The following is a 17,138-nucleotide window of genomic DNA, read 5'->3' as shown; positions in this document are numbered from 1 at the left end:
GACTCTTAAGCCGGAATGGATATATACTTTCAGATGTAAACATCCCCAACTCCTCCACAAGTACCTCATATTATTCCGGCACTGATCGCTGCTTGCCAACATTTGTAAAGATCAGCCACTCTGCAGAATATGAGGTACTTGTGGAGGAGTTGGGGATGTTTACATCTGATAAGAGTTTGAATTATTAAGAATTTTAATTATTTGAATTAAGGGTCAAATCAAGGAATTAGTCGCCAAGGGACGCTGGAAGAAAATGGCTAAGGCCGACAACTGACCTTTGATCGTAGCCAGCGCCAAGCGCTGATCCACACCTTCCTGCAGGAAGGTCAAAACCCTCGCCACCAAAAAGGAGCGAGGATGAAACCCTTGCGACTCACACTAGGCAATACTGTATACGCCTTCCAGGTACGATGGTAAATCTTCCTGGAGGTAGCTTTCCGAGCCTTCTGTAAGGTAGGAATGACAGCATCCAAGAGACCCTTGTCTCTCAAAACTTGGCTTTCAACAGCAATGCCGTTAAAGCCAGAGACTGTAAAGCAGGATGAAAGATCGGCCCTTGAGACAGTAGATCTTCTCTCAGTGGAAGCCGCCAGGGAGGCTCGACGACCATCTGAACGAGGTCTGCGTACCAAGACTGACGAGGCCAGTCCGGGGCCACCAGAATTACCTGCACCTGTTCCGACGCCAACCGTCGGGAGGAACCCCGACAGCAGTTGAATCGGAGAGAAGGCATAAATCAGCAGATACTGGTGCCAGGGCACCACCAACACGTCTGTGGCTTCCGCCAGAGGATCGCGGGTTCTGGCCATGAACCTTCCCACCTTTATGTTGAGACGGGACGCGAACAGATCCACGTCCGGAGTCCTCCACCGGCCACACAGGAGGCGAAACACCTCCGGATGAAGGGACCATTTCCCCTGGTCCAAGGACTGGCGACTCAAATAGTCCGCCTGCCAGTTCTCCACTCCCGGGATGTGAACCGCCGAAATCTCAGGAACGTGCGTCTTGGCACAAGAAAGGATATCGGCCACTTCCTTGGCCGCCTGGGCACTCTTGGTGCCCCCTTGGTGATTGACGTAAGTCACCGCCGTGGCGTTGTCAGTGTGAAGAACTTTCCAAAATTGTACTCATTGATGGAAAGGGTAAACTGGGACCAAACCCTGGGATCCCTGACCACAGAGGAAAAATGGGAATGCTTTAGGAACATATTAAGCAAAGGCATCTTGCAGTGCATTCCTATGGGGAATAAATTTAGAAGAGACAGAGCCAAACCTGGCTGGCTAAACCGTAGCGTTAAAAGACTTATTAGGGGAAAAAAATTAGCCTTCAAGAAATATAAATCAGAGGGCACAGTATCGGCCTTCCAGCAATACAAGGAGGCAAATAAGAAGTGTAAACACGAAATCAAGATGGCTAAAATCAACTTTGAGAGACAAATAGCGGAGGATAGTAAAAAAAACCCAAAGAAATTCTTTAAATATATCAACAGCAAAAAAACTAGGGCAGAGCATATTGCACACATAATTAACGATGATGGGAGGATGGTTACAGAGGACACTGAAAAAGCAACCGTGCTGAATGCTTTTTTCTCGTCAGTCTTTACGCAGGAAAAGGAGGGGTACACCGACCACGACTGTTTGGTTAGTAGTAATACACAGGACTTGCCTCTATGGCTAACAGAGGGTGAAATCAGGGAAAGACTGGATAAACTTAACACAAACAAATCACCAGGCCCGGATGGCGTACATTCGAGAGTGCTCAAGGAACTCAGTATGGTTATATCTAGACCACTGTTCCTGATCTTTGCTGACAGTATTAGGACAGGAGATGTACCAGGGGATTGGAGGAAGGCTAATGTGATTCCGATATTCAAAAAGGGCCAGAGGCATATCCCGGGAAATTATAGGCCTGTCAGCCTGACATCAATAATTTGTAAACTTTTGGAGGGGATGATAAGAGACTATATCGTAGAATATGCTAAAGACAACATCATCAGTAGTAACCAGCACGGGTTTACAAATGGGCGTTCTTGTCAAACCAATCTCTTAGCATTCTACGAGGAGGTGAGCTGTGAGCTAGATAGGGGCAGACCAGTGGATGTGGTGTACTTGGATTTCGCTAAGGCGTTTGATACAGTTCCCCACAAGCGCTTAATTTATAAAATAAGGTCTGCAGGTATCGACAGCAGGGTTTGCTCTTGGATACGGAACTGGCTAAAAGGCCGTGTCCAAAGGGTGGTAATAAACAGCGCATACTCAGACTGGTCTGAGGTGGTAAGCAGGGTCCCCCAAGGCTCAGTCTTGGGACCAACCTTGTTCAATTTATTCATAAACAGCATTGAGGACGGGATCAGTAGTTCGTTATCAGTTTTTGCAGATGACACAAAATTGGCCAGGGCAATAACTACACAGCATGAAGCAGATATCCTACAGAATGACCTGGACAAAATTACGGAGTGGGCAACGACATGGCAAATGAGGTTTAACGTGGAGAAGTGTAAGGTTTTGCACTTGGGGACTAAAAACATAAAAACACAATACACGTTAGGAGGGGAACCCTTGGGGGAATCAAAAATGGAGAAAGATCTGGGAGTCTTGGTTGATGATAGATTAGGCAACAGCATGCAATGTCAAGCGGCAGCTTCCAAAGCCAACAGAATATTAGCATGCATAAAGAAAGGGATGTATTCCAGAGATAAGACTATAATCCTTCCACTTTATAAAACTCTGGTCCGACCGCATCTGGAGTATTCTGTTCAGTTCTGGTCGCCAGTCCTCAGGAGGGATGTGTTGGAGCTGGAGAAAGTCCAGAGAAGGGCAACTAAACTGATTAGGGGGTTGGAGGACCTTAACTATGAAGAGCGGCTGCAATCGCTCGATTTATTCTCCCTGGAGAAGAGACGTCTGAGAGGGGACATGATAGCAATTTATAAATATCTTAATGGGGATCTCAGCTTAGAAAAAAAGCTGTTCATTCGAAGGAATTGCATGAGGACTCGAGGACATACAATGCGATTAGAGGAGAAGCGTTTTAACCTCAGGCAACGTGGGGGGTTCTTTACTGTTAGGGCTACAAGATTGTGGAATTGTCTACCACAAGAGGTGGTTTCTGCGGGTAGTATGGTGACTTTCAAAAGACTCTTAGACTTGCATCTCAAGGATCAGGAGATTAAAGGCTATGTTAGATGATTACAGTCACACACACCTACACAGGTTGAACTGGATGGACTATTGTCTTTATTCAACCTCACCTACTATGTAACTATGTAACACGAACCGGGCGACCACGAAGTTGAGTCGTCCAATGGAATAAGCAGAGCTTGATCGCTCGGAGCTCCAAGACGTTTATCGGTAAGGAGCATTCCTCCACCGACCACGTCCCCTGGGCACAAAGTGTGCCCAGAACTCCACCCCAGCCCGATAGGCTGGCATCCGTGGTGACCAATATCCACAGAAGAGGCAGAAAGGATTTGCCTTGTGTCAAAGCGGGTGACAGGAGCCACCACTAAAGGTCCGTCCTCGTGAGGAGGCTCAAAGATATCTTCCTGTCCAATGACTGAGGTTTTCTGTCCCACCTGGCAAGAATCTCTGCTTGCAGAATTCTTATGTGAATCTGAGCGAATGGGATGGCTTTGAAAGCTGAAACCATCAGACCCAGAGACCGTATGCAGGCCTGCAGAGAGGAGAGATCATTGTCCTTGAGGGACCTGACCTCGCCCTGCAGGGTCCGAAGTTTCTCCTTCGGGAGAAAAACCTTTGCTTGAGTGGAGTCCAGGACCATCCCCAGGAAACTGAGGCAAACTGACGGGGTCAGTGCCGACTTCTGCAAGCTGATGGTCCAACCGAACTCCTGGAGCGTTGGAACCGTGACAGCCAGATCGCCCGTCAGGGTGGCGCACAAGCTCGCCCTTAACAGGAGATCGTCCAGTTAGCCGAGAACCGCAATCCCCCTCATGCGCAGCAAAGCCAGCACCGGAGCCAAAACCTTGGTGAATACCCTGGGAGCCGAAGCAAGACCAATGGGTAAGGCCACAAACTGAAAATGCTCCTCTGCCACTGCGAAGCGGAAATACCGCTGATGGCCTTCGAAGATAGGAATGTGCAGATACACATCCTTTAACCACTTGCCTACTGTGCACTTAAACCCCCTTCCCATCCAGGCCAATTTTCAGCTTTCAGTGCTGTCACACTTTGACTGACAATTGCGCGGTCATGCTACACTGTACCCATATGAAATTTTTATCATTTTTTTCACACAAATAGAGCTTTCTTTTGGTGGTATTTAATAATCTCTGGGTTTTTTATTTTTTACAAAAAAAAAAGAATAAAGACAGAAAATTTTGAAAAAAAAAAAAAGTTTTTCTTATTTTCTGCGAGTAAATTTTGAAAATAAATTTTTCTCCTTCACTGATGTGCGCTGATGAGGCGGCACTGATGGGCACTGATAGGCTGCACTGATGGGGTGGCACTTATGGGCACTGATGAGGTGGCACTTATGGGCACTGATGAGGAGGTACTAATATGCCGCACTGATGAGCACTGATAGGTGGCACTGATGAGCACTGATAGGCGGCACTGCTGGGCACTGAGAGGTGGCACTGCTGGGCACTGAGAGGTGGCAAGCTGGGCACTGAGAGGAGGCACTGACGGGCGGCACTGATGGGCACTGGCGGGTGGCACTGATGGGCACTGGCGGGCGGCACTGATGAGCACTGATGGGCAGCACCATCAGTGCCCATAGTGCTGCCAGTCAGTGCTCATCAGTGCCTAGATGAGCAGGCACTGATGGGCACTGACTGGCAGCACTATGGGCACTGATTGTGGGCATTGATGGGGGACACTGATGGCGGGCACTGTTGGGGGCAATTTGTGTATTTTTTTTACCTTTTAGTATTCAGGGCACTGGTGATCAGTGCCCTGATTACATGTCTCTGTGTCCCCAGCGCTGTGAGGCTCTCCCTCCTTCCTCACACTGCAGGCTCCGTGTGAGGAAGGAGCGCCGGCGATGAGAGATGATCTCATATGATTACATATGAGATCATCTCTCATTGGATGGTCCGATCACGTGGTGAATGGCCGCTGTGATTGGCCATTCACCACGGTCTGTGATCGGCCGTGTCCAAGGGACACGGCCGACACAGATTCTCCCCGATGCGCGCGGGAGCGCGCGGGGGCGTGTCACTGGGAGGCCGTTTAAAAACGCCGCGCTGTAGCGCGGATGGGAACAAGTTAAGTTGATGGAGGCCAGAAAATCCCCTGGACTTAACGATGCCACCACTGACCGGATGGATTCTATCCGGAACTTCTGCACCTGCACAAAGCGGTTCAGCGACTTTAGGTCCAGAATCGGACGCACTTTGCCCTCTTTTCTGGGCACCGTGAACAGGTTGGAAAAGAACCCGTGAAACTTGTCCCGCTGAGGGACTGGCATAATGACTCCGTGGGTGAGAAGATCTTGCACCGCCCTTTGAGATCGCTTAAACGATCGGGAGTCAGGCGAAGATTTGATGGAACCTGTCAGCGGGGGGAGATCGAAACTCGATCTTGTACCCTGAACTAATCAGTTTGTGAACCCACCTGTCCCGAATTTGAAACAAATAGGGTTCCTGAAAGTAACGCAAACGTCCCCCCACCTCTGAAATGGGTGAGGGCGTCCCTTCAGGCGGAGGAAGACAGGGCCGCCGCACTGGACTGACCGGCCTTGGGCTTTCCGGACCATGGCTTCTTGTGACTGCCTGAGGCCTTGAAGGATTTACCTTTTTCCTGTGCCACTGAGGCACGAAAGGACCCACAATGAGCTGTGAAAGAAGGACCTCCCCTAGTTCGGGGTGACTTTTCTTTAAAGGCTTGGGTCAAAAGGGTACTCTTACCCCCCCCATAAGACCTTTGATCAACTCATCTAAGGTACCCCCAAAAGTTTGATTACCCACATAAGGGACATCAGACACAGTCTTCTTGGAAGCGTGGTCGGCTGACCAGCTTTTTAGCCAAATAATGCGGTGGATTGCTACCCCAACCGCAGATAACCTTGGGACCAAGGGAGCTTCGTCCAAGGCGTGTCACATAGGTACATCACGGCCTGGGCCATCTGATCCACCAGGTCAAGGGCAGTCGAAGAGGCCAACTTTGCCACTAAGGTGCGCCTAAGCACCTTGGACCATTCCGTGACCGCTTGAGAAACCATTACTGAAGCGAACAAAGGTTTGAGCAGGGAGCCCGCCACCAAATAAATGTGGCAGGAAAGTGTCTCCACGCACCTATCCACCGGATCCCGAAACACCGGGGAGTCCTCTACGGGCATCAACATGGATTTATTCAACTGGGAAACAGTGTGATCCATATTTGGTGACACCGTCCAGCAATTGTTGACTGGATCCGCAAAAGGATAACGGTACTGAAACCGCGTAGGCACCGTCAGCATATGCTTGATGCGACGCCATTGGTCGTTGACGGTTTTGTGAAACTCCTAGGGGCAGGGAAAACCTGACCTGACTTCTGGGCTTCTCAGGACCAGAAGGACACCCGCTTACCTGACTGGGTGGGCTCATCATCAAGATTTAAAGTTTCCTTGATGGAACTAATAAGTGCAGCCACTGCGGCGCGTTCCCGCGCCACAGTGGAGGAGGACATCTCCTCCTCCCCATCCGAATGAGAGGACTGGGACCCTTTAGGGGGGACGTTGTCCGTGGCAACCATTTCAGGCTCGGAGTCAGAAGACTGTCAGGGCATCGGCCGTTTTTGAGCAGTGCATTCAGACATCAGCAGATCAACCTTAGATGCCAAGGTCGCAAGTGCAGAGGATAAAGAGGCCATGGAAGAGGATTCAGGAGTTCCTGAAGACCCAACCAAGTCTGCGGGGAACTTGTTAGCCTGGAACTCAGTTTAGCATAAAAAAATGTTTGGGACACTGGACCTTTAAAATGGCGGTTCCCACGGTCCACACCGCAAAACTGCACCGCCGGTGGAGACCCCTTTAAAACCACTAAAACAACTGAGAAAGTACAGTGTTTGTAGGCAAATGCACGAAAAACAGCCAAAAATCAGCCCCACAGTGTCACAGTTACATTACCACCTCACACACGCTGCTGCAGTGAAGGAGAGAGAAAAAAAGGTAGTGACATCAAGCAATAAAGGCCGATCCATGCCCTGAGCCACACAGTGTAATGAATGCCTATGAAAAGTGAATGGGAGAAAGCACAAACAAAATGGTTGCCGCCCTCACTAGGCGGCCGCCCAAAACAAAGATGGTGCCCGAACCGCCAAGAGCAGTGTTTTAAAATGGCTGCTGCCCACACAATGGAGGCCAGAAAGCCTGCCCTCACCCAAAATGGCGGCCGGAAAAATGGTGCCAAGTCAGCATAAACCCAGGAAACTGGCCACCGCGGGTACACCTCAGAGGCACCCCCAGACATGTAACAAGCTCCCACACTCCCCCTTCTGGCAATGTGCACTGCAGAGCGCCCCCAGCGGGGGCAGGGAGGTAGGGGCCGCCAAAACGGCCAGGGAGGGGGACTTGACAGAGACCACATATTTTCTGCCTTCCCCTAGGAGTGGGCTCACATAACACCCCCACAGACAACAGTCCCAGTGACAGGGGGGTAGTGTAACTCACTATACCAAGGACTACGGCTCCTCTCTGACACGGAACACCTCCTACCCTGAGTGGGGGTGCCGTCAGCCAGGAAGGGATGCTAGCAACACACGGGTGTTCCGAAGTTGAGACATCCCGGCGAAGATGTGGTTCTCTGCAGGCTCGTCCCCGTCCTCAGGGGCACTGTCGTGGCGAGACCTGGGCGTACCCATGACCTGTGATGCTCCTTGGCAGGCTGAGACACTGTAAGGATCTATATTATCCAGTGCAGGGCCCAGCTCTGCTGTCGCTTGTAGTCTTCCATGGATCCTCCTGACTAACTAGTGACAGTGAGTGAAAGAAATAAAAAAAAAAAACTTTTTTCAAAGAAAAAGACAAAAAAACTGAGACATAGGTCACAGTTGGTAAGACCTAGTCCTAGACCTACTCCTGACACTAGGCAGCAAGAAACTGAAGGTCAGTACTAAGTGTGCCTGGTTAATGTCTGAGGGACAGCCCTCTAAAGGTTTGTCTCAGTGTAAAAGTTTTTGCTAATCCTTTTACTGCCTAGCTTACTCCTACAGAAGGCGCAATTACCCACTCGTGAAAGCTTACTGAACAGGCTGCGACTGTTGGAGGACGTAAGAGAAAATTCAATTTAAAAAGGAAAAAATGCCAGGACCGCAGATCCAAGGAGAGAGCCAGGTCCTTACTCCTGACTAAGCAGAAAAAACTGAAGTCCTATAGCAGGAAGTGATGGTATACCCTCTGGGACTGCCTTAGGGGTGTAACCAAAAAAGGTTTCCACCTAGTCCCACTCCTAGAAAGAGCAGCATAAAGCCCAATGACCTAGAAGAAATGGAGCTGTGTCCGTCAGTGAAAGAAAGAGAAAAGTATTTTTTTTTTCATGAGTTTGGGCCAAAATTTATACTGCTACATATCTTTAGTAAAAATAACCCAAATTAGTGGATATTATTTAGTCTGTGTAAAAGTTATAGTCTACAAGCTATGGTGCCAATCATTGAAAATTGATCACACCCGATGTACGGACGGCCTATCTCATTTATTAAGGCCCTGAAATGTCAGGACAGTACAAATACCCCCCAAATGACCCCTTTTTGGAAAATAGACATTCCAGGATATTTAGTAAGAGGCATGGCGAGTTTTTTGAAGTTGTAATTTTTTCCCACGATTCTTGGGAATATTAAGAAATACATTTTATTTTATTTATTTTTTTTACACAAAAGTGTCATAATTTATTTCTCACACACAGCATATGCATACTTGCAATTACACCCAAAAATACATTCTGCTACTCCTCCTGATTATGGCGATACAACATGTGAGACTTTTACACAACCTGGCCACATACAGAGGCCTAACATGCAAGGAGCACCGTCGGGTGTTCTAGGAGCATAAATTATACATATAATTTCTTAACCCCCCTAACACAATTTTGAAGGCCCTGGAGCACAAGGACAATGGAATTACCCATAAAATGACCCCATTTTGGAAAGCAAAAACTCCAAGGTATATTCTAGGAGGCATTATGAGTCTTTCGAACAAATAATTTTTTTCCACAAGTTTTTGGAAAACGTGGAAAGAAAATTAAAACTTTTTTTTTTTTTTTACACAAAGCTGTCAATTTAAAAGATTTTTCTAACACATAGCATGTACATAGCAAAAATTACACCCCAAAATACATTCTGCTACTCCTCCTGAGTAGCAGATACCACGTGTGAGACTTTTACACAGCCTTGCCACATACAGAGGCATAACATCCAAGGCGTTCTAGCATAAAATTACACATATAATTTCATTATAACCTATCACACTTTTGAGGGCTCTGGAGCACCAGGACAATGGAAACACCCCTATTTTGGAAAGCAACCACCCCAACACATATTCTATGAGGCATGGGCTGCAGATAGGTACTCTGATGAGCTGCAGATAGGTACTCAGATGGGCTGCAGACAGGTACTTAGGTACACTGATCGGCTTCAGAAAGGTACTTGGGTACTCTGATCGGCTTCAGAAAGGTACTTGGGTACTCTGATGGGCTGCAGATAGGTACTTGGGCACTATGATATAGGTACTCGGGCACTCTAATGGGCTGCAGAAAGGGAACTCGGGCACTATGGGCTAAAGACAGGTACTCGGGCACTCTGGCTGGAGACAGGTACTCAGATACTCTGATGGTCTGCAGAGAAGTACTTTGGTACTCTAATGGTCTTCAGACAGGAACTCGGGTACTCTGATGGGCTGGAGACAGGTACTTGGGTATTCTATTGGGTTGCAGATAGGTACTCAGGTATTCTGAAGGGCTGGAGACAGGTACTCGGGTACTCTGATGGGCTGGTGACAGGTACTCTGATGACAGGTACTTGGGTACTCCGATGACAGGTCCTCTGGTACCCTGATGGGCTGATGACAGGTACTCCGGGACCCTGATAGGCTGATGACAGGTACTCCGGGACCCTGAGGGGTTGTGACAGGTACTATGGTACTCTGATGGGCTTGTGAAAGGTACTTTGATGGGCTGGTGACAGGTCCTCTTTATTGGTGGGCAATCAGTGTGTTTTACTGTGCACTGTAAGCGGTAACTAGCTGTTACCGCAATGTCCTCCTCACACTGGATCTGTGTGTGAGGAGGAGAGCCTGGAAACAGCTAGTTACAGCAGCTTGTTTACGTTCTGTGACCGGCTGTGATTGGACACAGCCGGTCACGTGGTAAGGAGCCATTTTTATTGTCTTTTTACACTGATCGGGGATTAGCTGTTTCCCGAGGGACACGCCTCATCCCCGATCGCTGCGCGCCCCTGGGGGCAAATCATTCCTGCTGGCGTCATTTTACAATGCGCCGGTAGGGAAGTGATTAAACTTAATTTTTTTGGAATATTTTTTATTATTAAGGTAAAAGAGGGAAACGATATTGGACACTATTTTTTGATAAACTAACACATCAATATCTGGATTGATAGATGTAGTAGCAATTCTCAATGTGCTCATTAGATATTTTGGTTCTAATTTTGCCCTTTGTGTGCTTCATCCTTAAAAACAGTTGGTCAATGTTATGTGCTGCCGTAAATTGATGACATGAATAAGGCATGATTGTGAAAAGTGGGATATTTTTATTTAGGAAGATAAAAAAGTCCAGTAAAAAGACACACTCAAATTTTTCTTTGGCCACTTGTGTTCACTAAAAGTAAACACATTTTTACAGAAATTTTTTTTAAAAATCAACATTTTAAGTAAGTTTACAATTTTGTGTTGGGCTGCATTCATATACATCTTGGGTCTCATGCGGCTTGTGGGCAGCAGGTCGGACACCCCTGTTCTAGGCTATTCTGAAATGCTTTAGTAGAAGAAGATTTTCTTTACTATTTATTGTGTTTGAGCAGAATTATCATTGGCAATGTATGCAGTGTTTATAAATAAAATAATCCATACCTTTCTCTTCAAACTCTTTCACGACCAGGATCATTTTATCTTGATAGTACGATTCCCCTCTGTCAATGATGTGAATATCCAGACAGTCATATATTTTCTGAAATTCTAAAAAGCCAAAAATGAAAAGTTAGAATAACAGAGATCCAAACATTTTCACAGAAATAGTCTAGTAATAGTATAGAGCAGGGGCAATTAAATAAAAATTTTCTTCCATCGGAGGTCCGAGTGTCATATTGGTGCTATAACTCCACGTGATATCCTCCACACACAGTGCCCACACACACATCCCTTTAGTGCCCACACACAGATCATGCTTTGTCTTTTTTTTTTTTCCAACTTTATTGAAATGTCAAAATGAAATTTCATTTTTGTATATGCACCACAGCTCATTTTCAGTGCATAGAAACAGTATGCATTTCGCACTGCACTGCTCTGCACTTAGGGGTACTGTTCCAGTGTGAATAGGACACATAGAAAACAATTGTTTTCTATTGCCCGTGCAGAGATCTGTGTTTTGCTAGGGCAAAAATCACAGACCCCCCTTTTACATCAGTGTCCTCAGTACCCCCCTTTCACATCACAGACCCCCTTTTACATCAGTGTCCTCAGTACCCCCCTTTCACATCACAGACCCCCTTTTACATCAGTGTCCTTAGTACCCCCCTCCACATCACGACCCCCTTCTACATCACAGACCCCCCGATCACAGACTGACCCATCACGGAACCCCCTAGTCACAGACCCCCCCCCATCACAGACTGACCCATCAAAGATCCCAAAACACAGACTGACCCATCACAGACCCCAAAACACACACTGACCCATCACAGACCCCAAAACACACACTGACCCATCACAGACCCCAAAACACACACTGACCCATCACGGTACCCCCACCACAGACTGACCCATCAAAGAACCCCCACCACAGACTGACCCATCAAAGAACCCCCACCACAGACTGATCCATCGAAGACTGACCCATCACAGAACCCCCACCACATACTGACCCATCAAAGAACCCCCACCACAGACTGACCCACCACAGACCCCCCATCAAAGACTGACCCATCACAGACCCCCCATCAAAGACTGACTCATCACAGACTCCCCACCACAGACTGACCCACCACAGACCCCCCCCTCAAAGACTGACCCATCGCAGAACCCCCACCACAGACTGACCAATCACAGACCCCCCACCGCAGACTGACCATGTACATACCGACCAATCACATACCGACAATCAGACTGACCAATCACATACCGACCAATCACAGACTGACCCACCACAGAATCCCCCTATCACAGACTGACCTATCATAGGATCCCCCCACCACAGAATCCCCCCAATCAGACTGACCCATCACAGTACTCTCTTGATATTAAAATCCTGTCCTTTTCATAACAGCACAGCACAGCACTCCCCCTACCCACAGAGCCCTACCTTATTTACACAAGATGGAAAGCACTGCAGCCCTGGACAAAGAGTGGGACTTTTTACATTAAAGGTGGGTGATTGATTGCTGGGACCGCCCCATTGCCTAGCAACCAATCACCAGCTTAACTTTAAAAGTCCCGCCCCTTTGTCCGGAGCGGCCGTGCTTCATGTCTTGTGTGAATAAGACAGGAAGTGTAGGGAGGGGGGCAATACAGCGCTACTATGGAAGGGACATCTGTGCACATAGCAGCAGCGCAGGCAGGCAGGGGAGCCGGCAGCGGGGACAGAACAAACCGGCAATTACTTGGCGAGACTGCGGTCCGGGCAAGAAGGTTACTGGGGCAGGAAACGAACCACGGGCCGCCATTTAGTGATGCCTGGTATAGAGGAATAGTATTGCGATATACCGCTAGATCAATTAATCCAAACATGAAGATTTTTGCATACAATTCTTGAATATCAATTTGCACTGTACAGACTCATGTACAGTATCTCACAAAAGTGTATAACAGCTTGTATAACAGTGTAAATTTGCTGTTCCCTCAAAATAACTCAACACAGCCATTAATGTCTAAACCTCTGGCAACAAAAGTGAGTACACCCCTAAGTGAAAATGTCTAAATTGGGCCCAATTAGCTATTTTCCCTTTCAATGTCATGTGACTCCTTAGTGTTACAAGATCTCAGGTGTGAATGGGGAGCAGGTGTGGTAAATGTGGTAAATGTGGTGTGGTAAATGTGGTGTTATTGCTCTCACTCTCTCATACTGGTCACTGGAAGTTCAACATGGCACCTCATGGCAAAGAACTCTCTGAGGATCTGAAAAAAAGAATTGTTGCTCTACATAAAGATGGCCTAGGCTATAAGAAGATTGCCAAGACCCTGAAACTGAGCTGCAGCATGGTGGCCAAGACCATACAGTGGTTTAACAGGACAGGTTCCACTCAGAACAGGCTTCACCATGGTCGACCAAAGAAGTTGAGTGCACATGCTCAGCGTCATATCCAGAGGTTGTCTTTGGGAAATAAACGTATGAGTGCTGTCGGCATTGCTGTAGAGGTTGAAGGGGTGGGGGGATCATCCGGTCAGTTCTCAGACCATACGCCGCACACTGCATCAAATTGGTCTGCATGGCAGTTGTCCCAGAAGGAAGCCTCTTCTAAAGATGATGCACAAGAAAGCCCACAAACAGTTTGCTGAAGCCAAGCAGACTAAGGACATGGATTACTGAAACCATGTCCTGTGGTCTGATGAGACCAAGATAAACATATTTGGTTCAGATGGTGTCAAACATGTGTGGCGGGAACCAGGTGAGCAGTACAAAGACAAGTGTGTCTTGCCTACAGTCGAGCATGATGGTGGGACTGTCATGGTCTAGGGCTGCATGAATGCTGGCACTGGGAAGCTACAGTCCATTGAGGGAATAAATGCCAACATGTACTGTGACATACTGAAGCAGAGCATAATCCCCTCACTTCTGAAACTGGACCGCAGGGCAGTATTCCAACATGATAACGACCCCAAACACACCTCCAAGACAGCGCAGCGCCTTCTAAGTGCAGCAAGACATTTGACGGGGAGCCCACGGACACCACCGAGGCCGTCCCTGTACACACGGAGGTACCCCCCCTGCCGTTCTCACCGGGATCCACTGCCTCCACCACCAGGACCCACTCCAGTGATGCTCCTGATGATCAACATTACTTGACTAACTGCATCTTATTCACCGACTAAATGTGAGTTTAATACTGCTGCACATACTTCAATAAATGTCTTGCTGCACTTAGAAGGCGCTGCGCTGTCTTCCCTCTTGTCTCCCCCCCAGAGATCTCTTTTGTCTCTTCCGCCGGCAGCCGTTACAGTGGGCAGCTACCCCCTGAACTGTTTGGGGGTCCCCCTACCCCTGGTGTTTCCCTTCTCCCTCCCCCCCCCTCCCCTGGGTCCCCAGGACCAGACTTTTTTTAGACCTCTTCTTGCGCCAATTCACCACTAAACCATTTACACCTCCAAGACAACCACTGTTTAAAAGAATGGGTAGTGTCGCGCTCAAACATAAAGTGCTTGTGCAGATATTTAAACCTTAATTCAAAAATTAAAAATACATGATAGGTGACAATCTAAAAAATCAATCAATCTGTGCTCAATATTGTAAAGTGCAAACAGTCCATATGCAGCATCAAACAGTCCACATCTCTTTGGTGTCACACAAATTAGCAGAGACTTGATGTTAGTGCAGATTATCCTTCATCCCATACTTCACCCAGTGATCTAGTAAGGTACTCCTTACCGGAAATATATGACCCCTTAATTATAGGGGGTCACATAGGCAATATCTCCACTCAGTACACACGATCCTCAGCTCCTCTGTTACACAGTGGGTAATCCAGCATCAAGCCCTTATAGTGTAGCTCGGATCAGGTGGCAAACATGGGTGGGACAAAAAGGAGACTCTCATGGTGCAGTACATCTAAACATATCGCTTTATTTAAAAAGTATTGCACTTACTCGAATCACCATAAAACAATCGCCTTTCTCATAAAAACATCCAGCGAGGGTTGTGAGCACTGCCGATCGCACAGCGCTCCTCTAACCCGGAAATGGCTACGGTCTCACGTTTCCCTTTCCGACGTACGTTTCGTCAGTACGTTTCGTCAGTACGACCTGACGTCATCAGGGGATCATCAAGACAACCACTGCCTTGCTAAAAAAACCTGAGGGTAAAGGTGATGGACTGGCCAAGCATGTGTCCAGACCTAAACCCTATTGATCATCTGTGGGGCATCTTCAAACAGAAGGTGGAGGAGCGCAAGGTCTCTAACATCCACCAGTTCAATGATGTCATCATGGAGGAGTGGAAGAGGACTCCAGTGGCAACCTGTGAAGCTCTGGTGAACGCCATGCCCAAGAGGGTTAAGGCAGTGCTGGAAAATAATGGTGGCCACACAAAATACTGACACTTTGGGCTTAATTTGGACATTTCCACTTAGGGGTGTACTCACTTTGCTGCCAGCGGTTTAGACATTAATGGCTGTGTGTTGAGTTATTTTGAGGGGACAGCAAATTTACACTGTTATACAAGCTGTACAATCACTACTTTACATTGTAGCAAACTGTCATTTCTTCAGTGTTGTCACATGAAAAGATATAATAAAATATTTACAAAAATGTGAGGGGTGGACTCACGTTTGTGAAATACTGTACAAGAGAAATGTCAGAATTTTCCTGGTAAACAAGTAGTTAACGTGATATTGATGATTTTATTCAGTTATAATGTGAGTGCATTTCTACTTTCTTTTATCAATATAAATACCTCAGTGAGCACTAAGTGAGCTTTTTTTTATCTTTTTGAGCATTGATCCATGCTTTATCACCTGAGCTGTGAGAATTGCTAAATTTACCGCGTGAGAATCCTGGGGAGGATTGCTTGAGCCCTGGAAGTGTCTAGGTGGGTTTATGGAGTCCCCTTGATTTGATTAAAAGCGCAATAAGACCTTTGAAAAAAAAAATGGTCAATCCAATTGTTACCCGGAAGAGGGTTTGAGTCCCTTCATGGTCGCCAATTATGTTACCCGGAAGATATGAGATTTAATTTACCTCAGACAATATTCGGGTTAAATGAAAGTTCTTTGACTATGAGTGAAAGCTTCAAAACAGCAATTATTTTATTGGTATATAGCCTGAAAGCCTTAATTAATTTACAACAATCTATGTATAGTACATACAACAAAATGGAAAATATTCCTAGTTTAACTGAACAAATAAAGAGTATGATACTCATATACAAACACAGCACTACCAACACAAAGAGGACAAGCAATGTATACCTTATAGTTACCCTTCTCCTGGGAGTTCCATAATGCAAGAGGAAGTCTCTCTCCCTCTTCCTACACTAGTATAGATCTGGTTCAGCTGTCCTGCCCTGTCCTCCCTGTGGGCGTATCTCGTTCAGGATTGGACAACTTCCTCCTCGCCTAGCTTAGAATAATTCAGCCCCTATATTGAGCATAACCCAGCCTCTCCATAGCCCTTCTCTCTGGGGGGGGGGGGGGGGAGATTAATCATGCTAAGTCAGCTGCTGGGCAAATTGCCCATCCCTGAACCGATGGTCACCTTCATTGCATATCTAAAGACTGAGTCTTTGAATTAGAGGGCGAGATAAAGGAATGACCTGTCATGGACGATTATCAATTATTTTCTGGCCCCGTAATGTCTGCCTCACAGGAACTTAAGTACAGGATGGTACTAATATCTAATATGGTACTAATAGTATCTGCATATCAGTTTGTTTTCTAGTGCAAACAGCAGGGCTGGCAATTCAAATGGACTTGTTAATCAAGTTACTATTGCCTGCAGACTGAAGTCACACAACTTCATATAATTGATAATCATATATCAACTAAATGTAAAATCAAAACTCAATATCTCGTACATATATATATTTACACCCATCTATATACAGTCACTAATGGGGATCTATACATAACTCCTCATCGGCAACACAGTAATGGAGATTACACATAAACTCATAAGGCAACACAATCCATAGGTGAGGGTGTGCCCAAAAGGGGATAGGTGGAGGTGTCTGCTATCACATAATCTGCTCTCATTGAACTGATCTATGGAGGACCTGATCATGGCTAGTGGCTCGAATCACAACTGTATTCACAGACATTTGTATG

General features: G+C 46.8%; 1 protein-coding gene across 1 annotated transcript in view; it reads right to left on the bottom strand.

Moving 5' to 3' along the window:
- The window catches only part of RARS1 (arginyl-tRNA synthetase 1), a 233,797-nt gene that overhangs the window by 77,886 nt on the left and 138,773 nt on the right, over positions 1-17,138 (bottom strand). The window contains exon 9 of the mRNA XM_082252882.1: positions 11,020-11,124. Coding sequence (XP_082109008.1) covers positions 11,020-11,124 — 105 coding nt within the window. The remainder of the gene's footprint in view (positions 1-11,019; positions 11,125-17,138) is intronic.

Source organism: Pelophylax lessonae (assembly GCF_965119305.1).
Source record: "Pelophylax lessonae genome assembly, chromosome: 4".
Taxonomy (NCBI): domain Eukaryota; kingdom Metazoa; phylum Chordata; class Amphibia; order Anura; family Ranidae; genus Pelophylax; species Pelophylax lessonae.
This window is presented reverse-complemented; position numbering and strand designations above follow the sequence as displayed.